The 16,509-nt window shown below is 42.0% G+C and overlaps 1 protein-coding gene across 1 annotated transcript in view; it reads right to left on the bottom strand.

Moving 5' to 3' along the window:
• Positions 1–5,545, bottom strand: part of NAMPT (nicotinamide phosphoribosyltransferase) — a 43,411-nt gene extending 37,866 nt beyond the window's left edge. Inside the window, exon 1 of the mRNA XM_018047232.1 lies at positions 5,151–5,545. Within this exon, the coding sequence (XP_017902721.1) occupies positions 5,151–5,207 (57 nt within the window). The 5' untranslated portion in view covers positions 5,208–5,545. The remainder of the gene's footprint in view (positions 1–5,150) is intronic.

Genomic DNA, 16,509 nt, shown 5'->3' with positions numbered 1-16,509 from the left:
CTCCCAGCATCAGAGTTTTTGCCAATGAGTCAACTCTTCGCATGAGGTGGCCAAAGTACTGGAGCTTCAGCTTCAGCATCATTCCTTCCAAAGAAATCCCAGGGCTGATCTCCTTCAGAATGGACTGGTTGGATCTCCTTGCAGTCCAAGGGACTCTCAAGAGTCTTCTCCAATACCACAGTTCAAAAGCATCAATTCTTTGGCACTCAGCCTTCTTCACAGTCCAACTCTCACATCCATACGTGACCACTGGAAACACCATAGCCTTGACTAGATGGACCTTTGTTGGCAAAGTAATGTCTCTGCTTTTCAATATGCTATCTAAGTTGGTCATAACTTTTCTTCCAAGGAGTAAGCGTCTTTTCATTTCATGGCTGCAGTGATTTTGGAGCCCCCAAAAATAAAGTCTGATACTGTTTCCACTGTTTCCCCAACTATTTCCCATGAAGTGATGGGACCAGATGCCATGATCTTCGTCTTCTGAATGTTGAGCTTTAAGCCAACTTTTTCACTCTCCTCTTTCACTTTCATCAACAGGCTTTTTAGTTTCTCTTCACTTTCTGCCATAAGGGTGGTGTCATCTGCATATCTGAGGTGATTGATATTTCTCCCGGCAATCTTGATTCCAGCTTGTGCTTCTTCCAGCCCAGCGTTTCTCATGATGTACTCTGCATAGAAGTTAAATAAGCAGGGTGACAAGATACAGCCTTGACGTGCTCCTTTTCCTATTTGGAACCAGTCTGTTGTTCTGTGTCCAGTTCTAACTGTTGCTTCCTGACCTGCATACAGGTTTCTCAAGAGGTAGGTCAGGTGGTCTGGTATTCCCATCTCTCTCAGAATTTTCCACAGCTTATTGTGATCCACACAGTCAAAGGCTTTGGCATAGTCAATAAAGCAGAAATAGATGTTTTTCTTGGACTCTTTTGCTTTTTCCATGATCCAGCAGATGTTGGCAATTTGATCTCTGGTTCCTCTGCCTGTTCTAAAACCAGCTTGAACATCTGGAAGTTCACGGTTCACGTGTTGCTGAAGCCTGGCTTGGAGAATTTTGAGCATTACTTTACTAGCATGTGAGATGAGTGCAACTGTGCGGTAGTTTGAGCATTCTTTGGCATTGCCTTTCTTTGGGATTGGAATGAAAACTGACCTTTTCCAGTCCTGTGGCCACTGCTGAGTTTTCCAAATTTGCTGGCATATTGAGTGCAACACTTTCACAGCATCATCTTTCAGGATTTGAAATAGCTCAACTGGAATTCCATCACCTCCACTAGCTTTGTTCGTAGTGATATTTTCTAAGGCCCACTTGACTTCACATTCCAGGATGTCTGGCTCTAGGTGAGTGATCACACCATCGTGATTATCTTGGTTGTGAAGATCTTTTTTGTATAGTTCTTCTGCTCAGTCCTGTCCAACTCTTTGCGACTCCATGGACTGCAGCACGCTAGGCCCACCTGTCCATCACTAACTCCCGGAGCTTACTCAAACTCACGTCCATTGAATCTGTGATGCCATCCAACCATCTCATCCTCTGTCGTCCCCTTTTCCTCCTGCCTTCAATCTTTGCCAGGATCAGGGTCTTTTCAAATGAGTCAGTTCTTCACATCAGGTGGCCAAAGTATTAATTTCAGCTTCAGCATCAGTCCTTTCAATGAATATTCAGGACTGATTTCCTTTAGGATGGACTGGTTGGACCTCATTTTAGTCCAAGGGACTCTCAAGAGTCTTCTCCAACACCACAGTTCAAAAGCATCAATTCTTTGGTGCTCAGCTTTCTTTACAGTCTAACTCTCACATCCATACATATGACTACTGGAAAAACCATAGCTTTGACTAGACAGACATTTGTTGGCAAAGTAATGTGTCTGCTTATTTAATATGCTGTCTAGGTTGGTCATAACTTTTCTTCCAAGGAGCAAGTGTCTTTTAATTTTATGGCTGCAGTCACCATCTGCAGTGATTTTGGAGCCCCCCAAAATAAAGTCTGTCACTGTTGCATTGTTTCCCCATCTATTTGCCATGAAGTGATGGGACCCATTATAATATCTAATGGATCTCTAATATTTATTAATTAATGGATGAAAATATGCTGAGTTCAAGATAACCAGTTTAAAATGACCTTTTGAGAAGCAACCCACACTGGACAGCACATTTCATAACTTATATGGCTTAAACTGTAAATTGCTTAGAGATTTCTTTCTTGCGCTGCATGTTATTTATTTTTTCCAAGTAAGTCTGAATTGACAACATCTTCCATTTCAACCTAACAGGTAGAATGTTCAGAAATGGTAAAACTACTCTCTGCTGTAGTTTGTTACAGACATTATCTATATAGAAGGGGAAGAAGAATGGAATAGAAATGAATCTTTTATTGATTCATTTAGTTGGAAACTGATCAATGTCTATCCGAGAAATAAGTGGGGAAAAAAATGACTTATTTCCTTTACAAAAAAAATGTTCCAAATATCTTTTTAGCACTGCAATGGCTAAGGCCAGCCCCAATGCACCTTTCCATAGCTGGCTTATTAGCACAATTTAAATATAACCCAGTAGATAATTTTCTTTAAACCATTTTGAAAATATAAGTGGTTAACACTTAAGATTAAATGTCCTTCTCATTTATAACAAGAACCCAGGATGAAAACAGAAGAAACAACCACATTCATCTATTTCCTTCGTTCATCATTATGTATAATGAAGCAAGAGATTACAGAAATGAATATATATTTTAAATACCCCTTTAGTCCAAACTGTCCTGAACTGTCTGGAAAGGACACAAAAAAAACAAAATTTCTACATGTTGTCATGTGCTTGGACACTATTCTATCTACTTGCAAAATACCTTTCTAGAGTGCCTAGACAGCCAATTATCCTTACTTCAGTTCTACACCCCCCGCAAAAAAAAACAAATCAACAATTTAGTTTGTTTTGTTCTGTTCCACCAATACAACCAAAGCTGCTAGCTCCCTACTTTAACTGGCCAACAGTATGTAAGTACTAATAAGGATGTGTATATAATCTTCTCAGGTAATTTCCAAATAGAAGTGTAATTTCACTGCTTCTAGACTCAAGAGTACATTGCTGTCTCCTCTTCATCCAAGAAGATTAAAAAAAAAAAAAAAGATAAACAGGCTATAAGTGTCACCAAAAATGTAGGGAAAATGAAACTTAAAAACTAAACTGCAAGTGTAAAATACACAATTTATTTTACTGACTGCTGCAAACCACTGGTATAATAAAACATCAACCTGACTAATCCTCTTGAGGGTTTTCTTGGGAGGGAGGGTGGGAAATGAAATATGTTAGTTACTAGGATGATAATCTTAAAAGGTTTTATATTAGGAAGGGAATTAATACACCAACCAGTCTGACTTGAAATGGACAGGAATAAACCACTCTTAAATAGGTACAGATTCTAATAGTGCTGTTAAGTATGCCTAGCTAGCAGATTAGAAAACTTTAGGGTAACCACTCTTACCTTTCATCCCAGGAAACTGATGTTAAAGCAATTTTACATTCCTTATATATAATAGCTATAGGAGCCACAAACTAAAGAAGCTCGCACACTGTTTTGTTTTTAAAAGTTAAAACTTACCTTTCTTGCTATTAATATATTAAAAAAACCTTGAAAATTATTTTAAAGATTTGGTTAAGGGGATAAAGTTTTAGAAAACTGTGAATGAGACCATTCTAAAATCACCATTAAAAACACTCAGAATACCATGAACTAAGTAACCACAATAGAAGCACAAGTAAACCATCCTTGATAGTGCTATGATCTCCTTGCAACTGTGCAGATTTCCATTTTAAAGTTCCATTTAAAAGACCACTCCTCAAAGAAACTTGGCTCTACTTTAAATAACAACCCATCTTAATTATCAAAAGTAGAATCTTAAACCAGCTAGGAAAAAAAGTTCAACAGAGAACTTAAGTAAAATGGGATTCTCCAAAATACTTTACTGGAATATTTAAGAGAAAAAACTAAAAGCAACAACAACAAAAAAATCTGAAAACATTATGCTTTAATCGCTACACTTCAAACTACCATGCTGCTCAAGTAAAAACTGAAACTTATTTTGTGAAAGTGGAGTTTTCAGTCTGACATGTCATTTTTTAGGTGTCCTGGATAACAAAGCTTGTTAGCAAAGTATAATCCAGTTTACTTCATATAATTTGGAAACTGAGGGAGGGGATATTTCCCAAATTTCCCTTTAATCACTCTTCCCTTTATTAATGTATATGAGTTTCAAATAAAATGATCGGGACACCTAGACGTGCAAGCGTCCAATAGCCATAGTAACAGAACGCTGTGTCCTCTCAACAAGTTCTCTAGGTTAACTACAGTTTTTTTTAAACTTCTTGTGTTTCACTTTCCTTTTCACAGAAATCACAAAGTGGTTCTAAGGGAATAAAGGCAGATCGGCCTTTGCAACAGGGGATGAGGAGTGTGAGTGATCACCAGAGGCAAAGGAGTTTGAAATCGAGCCCAATGGAGCGGGACGGGGTAATCGAGCAGGGCTCCCCGGAACAGACAGATAAGGGTCCTCCGCACCCGGGCCACCGGCAGAGGAACGTGGCTGGCTGCTCCGGCAGCCCTACTAGACCTCGCCCACCCCTTCCTCGAGGAGGGACACATCTGCCGACTAAGGGGTGAGCTTGCTTGACTCAGCTCCACGGGGGAAACCCTTTTCAAACCTGACTCCCTCTTTCCACGGCGGAATCCCAGGGGCCGTTACCTAACTGACCTGCTCTCCTCAGGCAAGCCCTAACCAAGGCCGGCCCTGCCGGGCCCAGGGCCAAAAGGCCGCACTCCTGGGGAAGGCGTGAGCTCACCCAGGGACGCCCCGGCCGTCGGCCCGCTGAGCTGCCCGGAGCCCCGGGCGGCGAGTGCGGGGAACCGGTTCGGGCCCGCCTCAACCCCTCGCCGCACCGCCCCACCACGCACCCCCCAGGCCCCGCCTCCTGCCGTCCATCCCTCCATCCCTGCTCCATCAGCCTCCTCCCCAACTGCGGCTCCAGCCTCACCTGCCCCATCCCGCCCGCCGCCGCGCCTTCCCTCGGGACTTCCCCAGCGCCACGACCCCAGCCCGCCGCCCCCGCCCCACAGCCTCGCGCTGGTCCCCGACGCACCCTCTTCCTCCCTGAGCCTTTACCTTGTATGAGTCGGTGGCCAGGAGGATATTGAACTCGGCTTCTGCCGCAGCATTCATCTCGGGCGGGAGTGTGGGGGCCGCGCGCCGCGGACTGCCCGGCGCGGCTGCGAGGAAGGAGAAAAATGGGCTTCACCGCGCTCCGTTGCTTAAGTCACCGATCGGTCGGAGGGGGAGGGTAAGAGGAGGGAGAAAGGGAGCGAGTAGGAGGGGCCAGAGGAGGGCGGTCCCGGGAGCCGTGACGCGGCGAGGGAAGCGGCGGCGGTGGAGCGGCGGCGGAGGCGGAGCGCGCTGGCAATCTAGGGACTCCCGGCGGCCTCCTCACCCCGGCTGCCCGCCCCCGTCCCATCGCTCCGCTGAGGACGCGAGGGGCGGGGTGAGGCCGCGCGTGCGCAGATTGCAGGGGGCGGGGTGGGAAGGACGTGAGGCACGCGCCTTTCTCGGAGACGCCCACCCCGGGAAACCGGAGGCTAAGGGACCGCCCCGGCCGGTGACCCATGCGCCCGCTTGGCTTTCATTTCCCGGCCCTAGGCTGCGGGGTGGGGTGGGGGCGGAGCCGGGAGGGGGGCGTTCCCAGCCTCGCCACTCCTGCGATTAGCCTGCTTGCCCGCCCCGCTGGCACCTTCCTATCTTTACCCAGTCCTGGCCCATTTTCTGAGTCCTCCTGAAGTCACGCCACTGGCTGGGGGCTGAGGAGCCTCCCTCTGGCCGTCTCCCCGTCTCCCTCGCGCAGTTCCTCACCTTTGTCTCTGGCTCAGATTCAGGATCGAGCCTTTTGCCTTCATCCCTCGTGTCTCTCCTGGTCCTCCTAACCGTCTTTAAAATCTGAAGAGCTGCGCTGAGGAATAAAGGCTGAGGGGTTTGCTTAACCAGACTCATCGACTCCACTTTCCTCCACCTCTGTGACTGAGCTCTTTGATCCTTTGAGGATGTTTTGACTTTTCCTGAGAAAATAGCCTGCGCCCAAATTCAGGTGTTGAATTCAGTCCTGACAGATAATCAGAGGACAAGACCCAGTTGAATCTAGTTTGCCGAGGAGTAATTGGCAACGGGCCACAGTCTTTGACAGGGTGCGAGACTGACTTGTGTCATCGCTGTAATCGCTCAATCTTGGGAAACAGGTTGGCAACTTGGAAATACAAAAGCAAATGAAACGACGTCGGATGACTTCAGCCAAACGTGGACCATCCACTTGCTTAGTTCTCATACGTGGTTGCATTTTTACGTAAAACTGATTTCCTTTGTCCCTATGATAAATAGTTGTTTTTAAGATTTAGGTTTTACAAGACACAAGTTACCAGGGGAAAACCAACTTAATGAAAACTGGTACATGAACTTCGCAATTGTCATTCAAGTTAGTGGAAGTCTTATTTTATGGACGGTAGGGGTGGAGGCTGTGAATTGAGAGAGATTCGTCGTCTGAACACTGCTGCTGCTGCTAAGTCGCTTCAGTCGTGTCCGACTCTGTGCGACCCCATAGACGTCAGCCCACCAGGCTCCACCGTCCATGGGATTTTCCAGGCAAGAGTTCTGGAGTGGGTTGTCATTGCCTTCTCCGGTCTGAACACTGAGGCCTCTTCAATTAAAAGCAACTTCAGTCCAGGCTATGTCTCGGAGTTAGTACAGATTGCTGACAATCGCCTCCATCTGTAGGGGATTCAGTAGAGGCAAAGATTACAGACGTGGTGAGATATCCCTAGGCACTCACCAAGGTAATGAATAGTACTAATGCATTTAGAATTATTTCAACAACAAGGTTTAAAACAAACGAGGCTCTTTTTGGTTGACCTAACTTATGTTTACTAGGGAAAATTACTTTCAAAACTAAATTAATATTAAAATACTAAAAATTGTATTTGGGGAGATTATGTTATTAATATATTAAAGAGTACGATTCAAAGAAGAAAAATGATCCATTTTGCTCTTAATTTGGACTTTTCTTCCTTCATTCACTTAAAATTTCTATAACCTATTTTACTTAAATGGCAAATGCTCTTTGCTTAGCTTCCTGGAATCCATGGATGTATAACTGACCATTGTTCTGTGTGTGTGTGTGTCGTGGGTGGGTGGGGGATGAGGCGGGAGGGGGGAATAGATTTCTGATTACAAAGTGGGCTTTGTTTATGGTAGCATAAAATTTAAGCTTCAGTCTTTGAATTGAATTTACAGTTTTAAGGTGAAAAGGCTTAATATCAGTGCAAGTAAATATGCTATTAACGTTGCTTGTTAAATGAAGAAACAGTCATAAGGCCTGCACTCATAGCAGCAACTTGAACACAGAGCAGTCTCCAGAGGATAAGAGGAAAATGATTTCATGTTACCAATAGAAAAGTCTCCATTTGTCTAAGATAGAATTAGGCATCAGCGGTATCAGACTGCTAATGCAGGAAATGTGGGTTCAGTCCCTGGGTCAGAAAGATCCCTTGGAGAAGGAAACGGCAACCCAGTCCATATTCTTGCCTGGGAAATCCCATGGAGAGAAGAATCTGGTGGGCTACAGTCCCTGGGGTCACAAAGAGTTGGACACAACTTAGTGACTAAACAGCAACAAATATGTAACTATGTGGTTAAGTAGGACCAATTTTTAGTTAATTAGGATTTAGAACTATGAAATTATCACCAAATACAAAGTAGAGATTTCAAGTGGCCCTCCATGAAAGACAATTTAATAGCTAGCATTTAGTATATTTATCAAGTAGCATCAGTCAGTCAGTCAGTTCAGTCGCTCAGTTGTGTCTGACTCTTTGCGACCCCATGAACCGCGGCACACCAGGCCTTCCTGTCCATCACCAACTCCCGGAGTCCACCCAAACCCATGTCCATTGTGTCAGTGATGCCATCCAACCATCTTGTCCTCTGTCATCCACTTCTCCTGCCCTCAATTTTTCCCAGAATCAGGGTCTTTTCCAGTGAGTCAGCTCTCCACATCAGGTGGCCAAAGTATTGGAGCTTCAGCTTCAACAACAGTCCTTCCAATGAACACCCAGTACTGATCTCCTTTAGAATGGACTGGCTGGATCTCCTTACAGTCCAAGGGACTCTCAAGAGTCTTCTCCAACGCCACAGTCCGAAAGCATCAATTCTTTGGCTCTCAGCTTTCTTTATAATCCAACTTTCCATACATGACTACTGGAAAAACCATAGCCTTGACTAGACGGACCTTTGTTGGCAAAGTAATGTCTCTGCTTTTCAATATGCTGTCTAGGTTGGTCATAACTTTCCTTCCAAGGAGTAAGCGTCTTTTAATTTCATGGCTGCAGTCACCATCTGCAGTGATTTTGGAGCCCAGAAAAATAAAATCTGCCACTGTTTCCACTGTTTCCCCATCTATTTGCCATGAAGTGATGGGAACAGATGCCATGATCTTCGTTTTCTGAATGCTAAGCTTTAAGCCAACTTTTTCACTCTCCTCTTTCACTTTCATCAAGAGGCTGTTTAGTTCTTCACTTTCTGCCATAAGGGTGGTGTCATCTGCATATCTGAGGTTATTGATATTTCTCCTGGCAATCTTGATTCCAGCTTGTGCTTCCTCCAGCCCAGTGTTTCTCATGATGTTCTCTGCATATAAGTTAAATAAGCAGGGTGACAAGATACAGCCTTGCCATACTCCTTTTCCTGTTTGGATTCAGTCTGTTGTTCCCTGTCCAGTTCTAACTGTTGCTTCCTGACCTGCATACAGGTTTCTCAAGAGGCAGGTCAGGTGCTCTGGTATTCCCATCTCTTTCATCTCCAGATGGTCAACACCGAAATCAGATTGATTATATCCCTTGCAGCCAAAGATGGAGAAGCTCTATACTGTCAGCAAAAACATGACCGGGAGCTGACTGTGGCTCCGATCATAAACTCCTTATTGCCAAATTCAGACTTAAATTGAAGAAAGTGGGGAAAACCACTAGACCATTCAGGTATGACCTAAATCAAATCAAGTAGTATCAGTTCAGTTCAGTTCAGTCGCTCAGTCGTGCCCGACTCTTTGCGACCCCATGAATTGCAGCATGCCAGGCCTCCTTGTCCATCACCAACTCCCGGAGTTCACCCAGACTCATGTCCATCGAGTCAGTGATGCCATCCAGCCATCTCATCCTCTGTCGTCCCTTTCTCCTCCTGCCCCCAATCCCTCCCAGCATCAGAGTCTTTTCCAATGAGTCAACTCTTCGCATGAGGTGGCCAAAGTATTGGAGTTTCAGCTTTAGCATCAGTCCTTCCAAGGAATACCCAGGACTGAACTCCTTTAGAATGGACTGGTTGGATCTCCTTGCAGTCCAAGGGACTCTCAAGAGTGTTCTCCAAAACCACAGTTCAAAAGCATCAATTCTTTGGCACTCAGCTTTCTTCACAGTCCAACTTTCACATCCATACATGACCACTGGAAAAATCATAGCCTTGACTAGACAGACCTTTGTTGGCAACGTAATGTCTCTTGCTTTTTAATATGCTATTTTGGTTGGTCATAACTTTGGAGATCTGAAAAACTGTTTCTCATAGGTCTCCACAACATGACAAATAATGATAAAAACAAAGACGCAAATGGGCCTCCGACTTTGTTCAAAATCCAGGATTAATCTGCTACTTCTACCAAATAGCTAGTCGAAGCAGGGTAAATTGGGCATCCAGCTCCTTGTTTATTTCCTTCTGAATGTTATAAAAGGCCTGCAACTCATCCATTTGATCAAGGTGGTTATTCCTTCACCACTCCTATTTCCACACACCCCTCCATTCAGCCTTGGCACACTTTTGTATTTCAAAGTTGCCTCAGGTATTCTAATCAGACCTGAGTTCACCTCAGTAACAGTGGAGAAGTAGGTGTGGGACGCACCCACCTGAAACTCCTGACAATGGTTATCCATCACGTTTCATAACTTTCTCCAGGCTTACAAGCCACAAAAATTGTTAAAGATGAAATTTTAAATTAAACTTGGACCTTTTCTTATTTCTGTAGCCCTTTGTGACACCTCAGAGTTCTAATTTCATAAGGAAAATGCATTATCTACAGAAACACATGGCTTTTCATGAATCTGATTATCAGTGCTCTTAACTCCTAAAGCACTCTTTAATGGCTCAGTTTGTTGGATCTGCTACAATCACATAAAGACACACATAAAGCTGCTGAGTCTTAGTCTACAAGAATAGAAATGATAACAGTAAGTGTAACATGTACAAGAAAAATTAACACACATACATGGATTGTTCATAGACCTTCCATTACAAATTGTTCTGGTATACTTTCTATCGTGTGCTTGTGATGACTATACTACACTCTCATAACCAACTATTTGCCTGGACAAAGTAAGGAAATGTGTACATGTTATAATACTATGAATGTGAATTTGGATATCATAACTACTTATAAATTTTCCTGATGGTCACTTTCAGACTCAATGGCCAAAATCAGTGACTGAGAGAATAAGACTGTTAGAATTAGACTGTTGAGATCTTTCCATGAAGCACTTTCCTAAGAAAGGTTTATCACTGATGGTAATATCAGGTGCATATTAGTGGTAATCAGATATGCATTTTTATGTCAATTATTATGTATTTATTTTTAATGAGTTTTAGCAAAATATAACTAGTACATAGTAATAGTACTAGTATAACTCAATTTGTTTCTTGGAAATTATTACTTAGGATGAGGCTAAAGTCAATGGACACTTGGACTGGTGAAATTTGTTATTTTGTTATTTTTCTTGCCTTTCTTAACCTATCAGCTGTTTTCATCTATAAGGTTTTCTTGAAGTTAAATGTGAAAGGCTACATACTATATGATTTCATTTATATAAAACTCTAGGAAAGGCAAAACTAGTGTGAAAGAAAGCAGATCAATTCTTGTCAGAGCCTGAGGCTAAAGGAAGTCAACTGCAAAGGGGCATGAGGAAACTTTTTGGGGTGAAGGAAATGACATGTGTGGTAATAAATATGTAACTGTTTACATATGTCAGAATTAATTGAATTCTGTAATGAATTAATTGAATTAATCATAAAAGTGATGAATTTTATTGTATATAAATTGTACCTCAAGAAAACTAAAGACAGATTTTCTTGAAGTCATTTAAAATATTTCCTCTCTCTTTTTCCCATTTTGTTTTCTTATGTTTCTATTTCCATGTTTCCATTTTACTTTATAGGATTGGGAGATAAGCACCATTTTGCTCTCCTTAGAGACAGGATAGTTTTTAGGACAAAAAAAGTCAGACTTTGTATGGAAACACAAAAGACCCCAAATAGCCAAAGCAATCTTGAAAAGAAAAACAGAGTGGGAGGAATCAGGTATCTTGATTTCAGACTATATTACAAAGCTATAGTAATCAAAACATTATGGTACTGGCACAAAAACAGAAACATAGATCAGTGTAACAGGAGAGAAAGTCAGAGATAAACCCATGCACCTATGGTCAACTAATCTATGACAAAGGAAGTGAGAATATACAATGGAGAAAAAACCAGTCTCTTCAATAAGTGGTGCTGAGGAAACTGGACAGCTACATGTAGAAGAATGAAAGTAGAACGTTCTCTAACACCATAGACAAAAATAAACACAAAATGGATTAAAGACCTAAATGTAAGACTGGACACTATAAAACTCCTAGAGGAAAAAAATAGAATACTCTCTGATGTAAATCGCAACAATATCACTTTTGATCTACCTCCTAGAATAATGAAAATAAAACCAAAAATAAACAAATGGAACCTAATTAAACTTGAAAAGTTTTGTATAGTGAAGGAAACCATAAAATAAAAAGACAACCCACAGAATGGGAGAAAATATTTACAAATGAAGTGACAGAAGATTAATCTCCAAAATATACAAACATCTTATGCAGCTCAATATGAAAAACAAACAACCCAATCAAAAAATGGGCATAAGACCTAAGCAGATGTTTCTCCAAAGAAGGCATACAGATGGCCAAAAAGCCCATGAATGCTAGAAAAAAAAAAAGCCAAAAAGCTCAGCACCACTAATCATTAGAGAAGTGCAAATCAAAATTACAATAAAGTACCACCTTATACCAGTCAGAATGGCCATCATCAAAAATATCTATGAACAATAAATGCTGGAGAGGATGAAGAAAAGGGAACTCTCCTACAGTGTTGGTGGGAATGTAAATTGGTACAATCACTGAGGAGAACAGTATGGATATTCCTTAAAAAACTACATAAAGAACTGCCATATAACAGTCTCAATCTTGGGCATATACCTGGAGAAATCCATAATTTGAAAGGATACATGTACCTCAATATTCATCGCAGCACTATTTATAATAGCCAAGACATGGAAGCAACCTAAATGTCCATGGACAGAGGAATGGATAAAGAAGATGTGGTCATACATACAATCAAATATTACTCAGTCATAAAAAAGAATGAAAAAATGCCACTTGCAGCAACATGGATGGACCTAGATGTTATCATACTGAGTGACGGAAGTCAGACAAACACAAGTAACATATGATATCACTTATATGTGGTTTCTTAAAAAAAGTTGTACAAAGAAATTTACAAAACAGCAATAGAGTCACAGACGTAGAAAATAAACTTATGGTAACTGGGGAAAAAGGAGGGAGGGAGGGATAAATTGGGAGTTTGGACATAGTCATACTACTATTATATAAAATAGATAACTAGTAAAGGCCTACTGTGTAACACAGGGAACTCTAGTGAAAACTCTGTAATGACTTATATGGGGAAAGAATCTAAAAAAGAGTGAATATATATATATACGTATAACTGATTCACTTTGCTGTACACCTGAAGCTAACACAACATCGTAAATCAGTTATACTCAATAAAAACTTTTTTTTAAAAAAAGGATAGGTGCTGAATTTGCTGAACATTTATAGAAGCTTGATGTCAAAAGAAGTTTTTTGCTATTGAGTAGGAAGCTGGAAAAGGAATCAGTTCCAATATGATTAAGTTAAATAAGAATATAAAAACACTAGGCTTCCCTGGTGGCTCAATTGGTTAGGAATCGGCCTGCAATGCTGGAGACCTGGGTTTGATCCCTGGATTGGGAAGATCCCCTGGAGGAGGGCATGGCAACCCACTCCAGTATTCTTGCCTGGAGAATCCCCATGGACAGATGAGCCTGGCAGGCTACAGTCCATGGGGTCACAAAGAGTCAGACACGACTGAGCGACTAAGCACAGCATGTATACATAGTTATCTATGGAGAAGTATGAAGACTTCAAAAGGAAATGTCACATTTTCCTTTGTTCTTTTCCAAAGCAGCTATGAAATGACTGGGTTCTGGAGCTGGGGGAAATAAAACGATATAGGTAGTTAATTCATTATCCCCAGTATATTAAACTTTGGATTGTTACATCAAGATAAAACTGCATATGGATATGACTCTTCAGTGCAGGAACAATTTCTGGGGAACAATGAAGGCCTGGATAAAGATCAACCAGCCCCATAGCTGAGTCACTTTGCTGAACAGCAGAAACTAACACAACATTGTAGAGCAACTATACTCCAATTAAAAAAAAAAAAAAAAGGCCCATTTAGCCGTCACACTAAAATGTTAAAAAAAAAAAAAAATCAACTGGCCCCAACCCAATGTCCACACCCTGGACTTTTTCTGTACCAAGAACTGTTCCACCTGTGAAACCTTAAGTTGCAGCCTTGTTTCCTCTGGTCAGTATATCTTGCCTTTCTAGTTCACTCACTTCTCCTCCTCCTAGGGCTTTGTTGCCCAGCATTTACCCAAAAGGACTTCACTTTCCTTCTTATCTAGACCTAGGCCCATTCCTTCTACTGTCAACATCATCTCCAGCTCCCTTATTTCCTAGCTGGTCCCCAGAACCTTACTGTTTTTTCCCTTAGAGTATTCAGGCTGCTGAGCACCAATAGGAAATATCACACCACCATGAGTCTATCATCCAGAACAGGACAATGTGATGCTGCCTGACAATACTTTTATTCCCCCCATTCAGCATTCTTTCCCATTTTGCTCAGCATTTTTGGAAATGTTTACCTCTCTCCTCAAACTCCTTAACGCCAAACAACTCTCTCCCTCTTAGCAGATGATAGAGTCCCCTGCGTAAGAAAAACCAAGCTGTCAGTAGGAACTCCCTATAATAGCTTTTAAAAGAAGTCTGTTTTATTTTAGAGGTCTATTCTCAGAGCCACGTGTAGTGCTAGGCACATAGCAGGGATTTAGTAAACAGTTATTGACTGAATGGAGCTATTGCTATCACAAACAAAAGCAGGATGGATGGGGTGGTAGATTATATCACTTGCCCATGTTCAAAGCCCCTTGTTGTTGCACTGTTCACCCTTATTTAAAGTCCCTCTTCTTTGTTCTTATCCTATTAAACTCAGTCATGACCAAAGGAGTTTTTAGCCATGAAATGTGGACTGAGCTGATGTGCACCACTTCCCTGCAGAACCTTTAAGAACTCAGATCTGGTTGCCATTCCCTCTTTTCTTTCTGCCACGAATACTGTAGGATTCCAGACAGGCACTGAGCCACAAGCCTAAATCCTGAAATGTGAGTGACACAGAACCAAATTAGAGTGAACAGGCTGTGGATGTGTAGTGGGAGTGAGAAGTCATTTTCTCTTTGTAAACCCGTGATGATTTTGGAGGCTGTTACTGAAGCATAACTAGGTTGATCCTGACAGATATAATCTTCCACACGTCTTTTCTTTTTTCTCCAGGCTCAAGGAAAGAGGTGTCTCTCCTACCCCAGGTTAATCTCCCTAACCTGTGCTCTGGACCCAACCCCTTCCCCCCTCACCACCCTGCCCTGGCCCCCTCATCTCCTTAGGTCCCATTCCTGTTAGTCATCACCCTTTCTCTCTTCTAAACTTTCAAATGCTTCCTTTCTGCTGACTTCTTAGCATGCAAACCTAATTCAGTACCTTCCATTTTAAAACTAAACCAAAAAGACCAACTTCCTTTTCCAGAAAAAGAGATCTACACCTCCCTTTTCTACTTTGTTTAGTCTATGTGGCACTGACACCTCGGCCAGAGACACTGTAAGACCCAATGGTTATATTTCACAAATGTTGGCTAGTAACACCAGTAAAAACAGATTTAGTTTCTTTTCTTCATTTTCTTCTTGTTTTTCCCCATGACACCAGAGTGAGAGTGCTTTCTCCAAAGAAAGTCCGAATCTATTATTTCACAGTTCCATCTGCCTTGGAACAGGAAGAAACCACCTGTTATCTACCTTAAAGTTTATCTGAGTCTGGACTAGTTATCTCTTTCTTTCCCAATGGTGAATTTTCCATTCACCTACAGCACCAGTTAATCAGAGGCTAGGAAACATTTTGGACTCCATCTTTGTCCAGGATGTTTAGTTCAGTTCAGTTGCTCAGTTGTGTCTGACTCTTTGTGACCCCGTGGACTGCAGCACACCAGGCTTCCCTGTCCATCACCAACTCCCAGAGCTTGCTCAAGCTCGTGTCCATCGAGTCAGTGATGCCATCCAACCATCTCATCCTCTGTTGTCCCCTTCTTCTCCAGCCTTCAATCTTTCCAGCATCATGGTCTTTTCCAATGAGTTAGTATTTTGCATCAGGTGGCCAAAGTATTGGAGTTTCAGCTTCAGCATCAGTCCTTCCAATGAATATTCAGGACTGATTTCCTTTAGGATTGACTGATTTGATCTCCTTGCAGTCCAAGTGACTCTCAAGTGTTTTCTTCAACACCACAGTTCAAAAGCATCAGTTCTTTTGCACTCAGCTTCCTTTAGGGTCCAACTCTCACATCTGTACATGACTACTGGAAAAACCATAGCTTTGACTAGATGGACCTTTATTGACAAAGTAATATCTCTGGTTTTTAATACACCATCTAGGTTTGTCATACCTTTTCTTCTGAGCAGCAAATGTCTTTTAATTTCATGGCTGCAGTCACCATCTGCAGTATTTCGGAGCCCCAAAAAATAGTCTGTCACTCTTTCCACTGTTTCCCCATCTATTTGCCATGAAGTGATGGGACTGGATGCCATGATTTTAGTTTTTTTAATGTTGAATTTTAAGCCAGTTTTTTCACTCTCTTTCACTTTCATCAAGAGGCTCTTTGAACTAAAGAACTAAACGAACTGTCCAGGATGTTAATCCTGGGGCAAATATCAGTCCCAAAGAGTCTGTCCCCATTTTTCACTGTGATCTGCTCTAAAACCTAAAATTTTTGAATTGGGTGTATGGACTGAACTCCCCACAGATATTTCATACTCTCAGTTGCATAAAAGGAAATTGATCAGCTCTTCAAATTCATCTAGACTCAGTAAGAATGAACAGGGGTGCTACTCTGAAAACTGAGGAGCATGTCTCTATATGTTATTTAATTAAAGTAATCCAATTTAATTAAAGCCCATGGCTCTTGCCAGGACTTTAAAATGTTCTGTTCTGCTGAACCA

The sequence above is a fragment of the Capra hircus genome, chromosome 4 (assembly GCF_001704415.2).
Source record: "Capra hircus breed San Clemente chromosome 4, ASM170441v1, whole genome shotgun sequence".
In the NCBI taxonomy this organism is placed as follows: domain Eukaryota; kingdom Metazoa; phylum Chordata; class Mammalia; order Artiodactyla; family Bovidae; genus Capra; species Capra hircus.
Note: the sequence above shows the minus strand (reverse complement) of the source record. Positions and strands in the feature narration are given on the sequence as shown.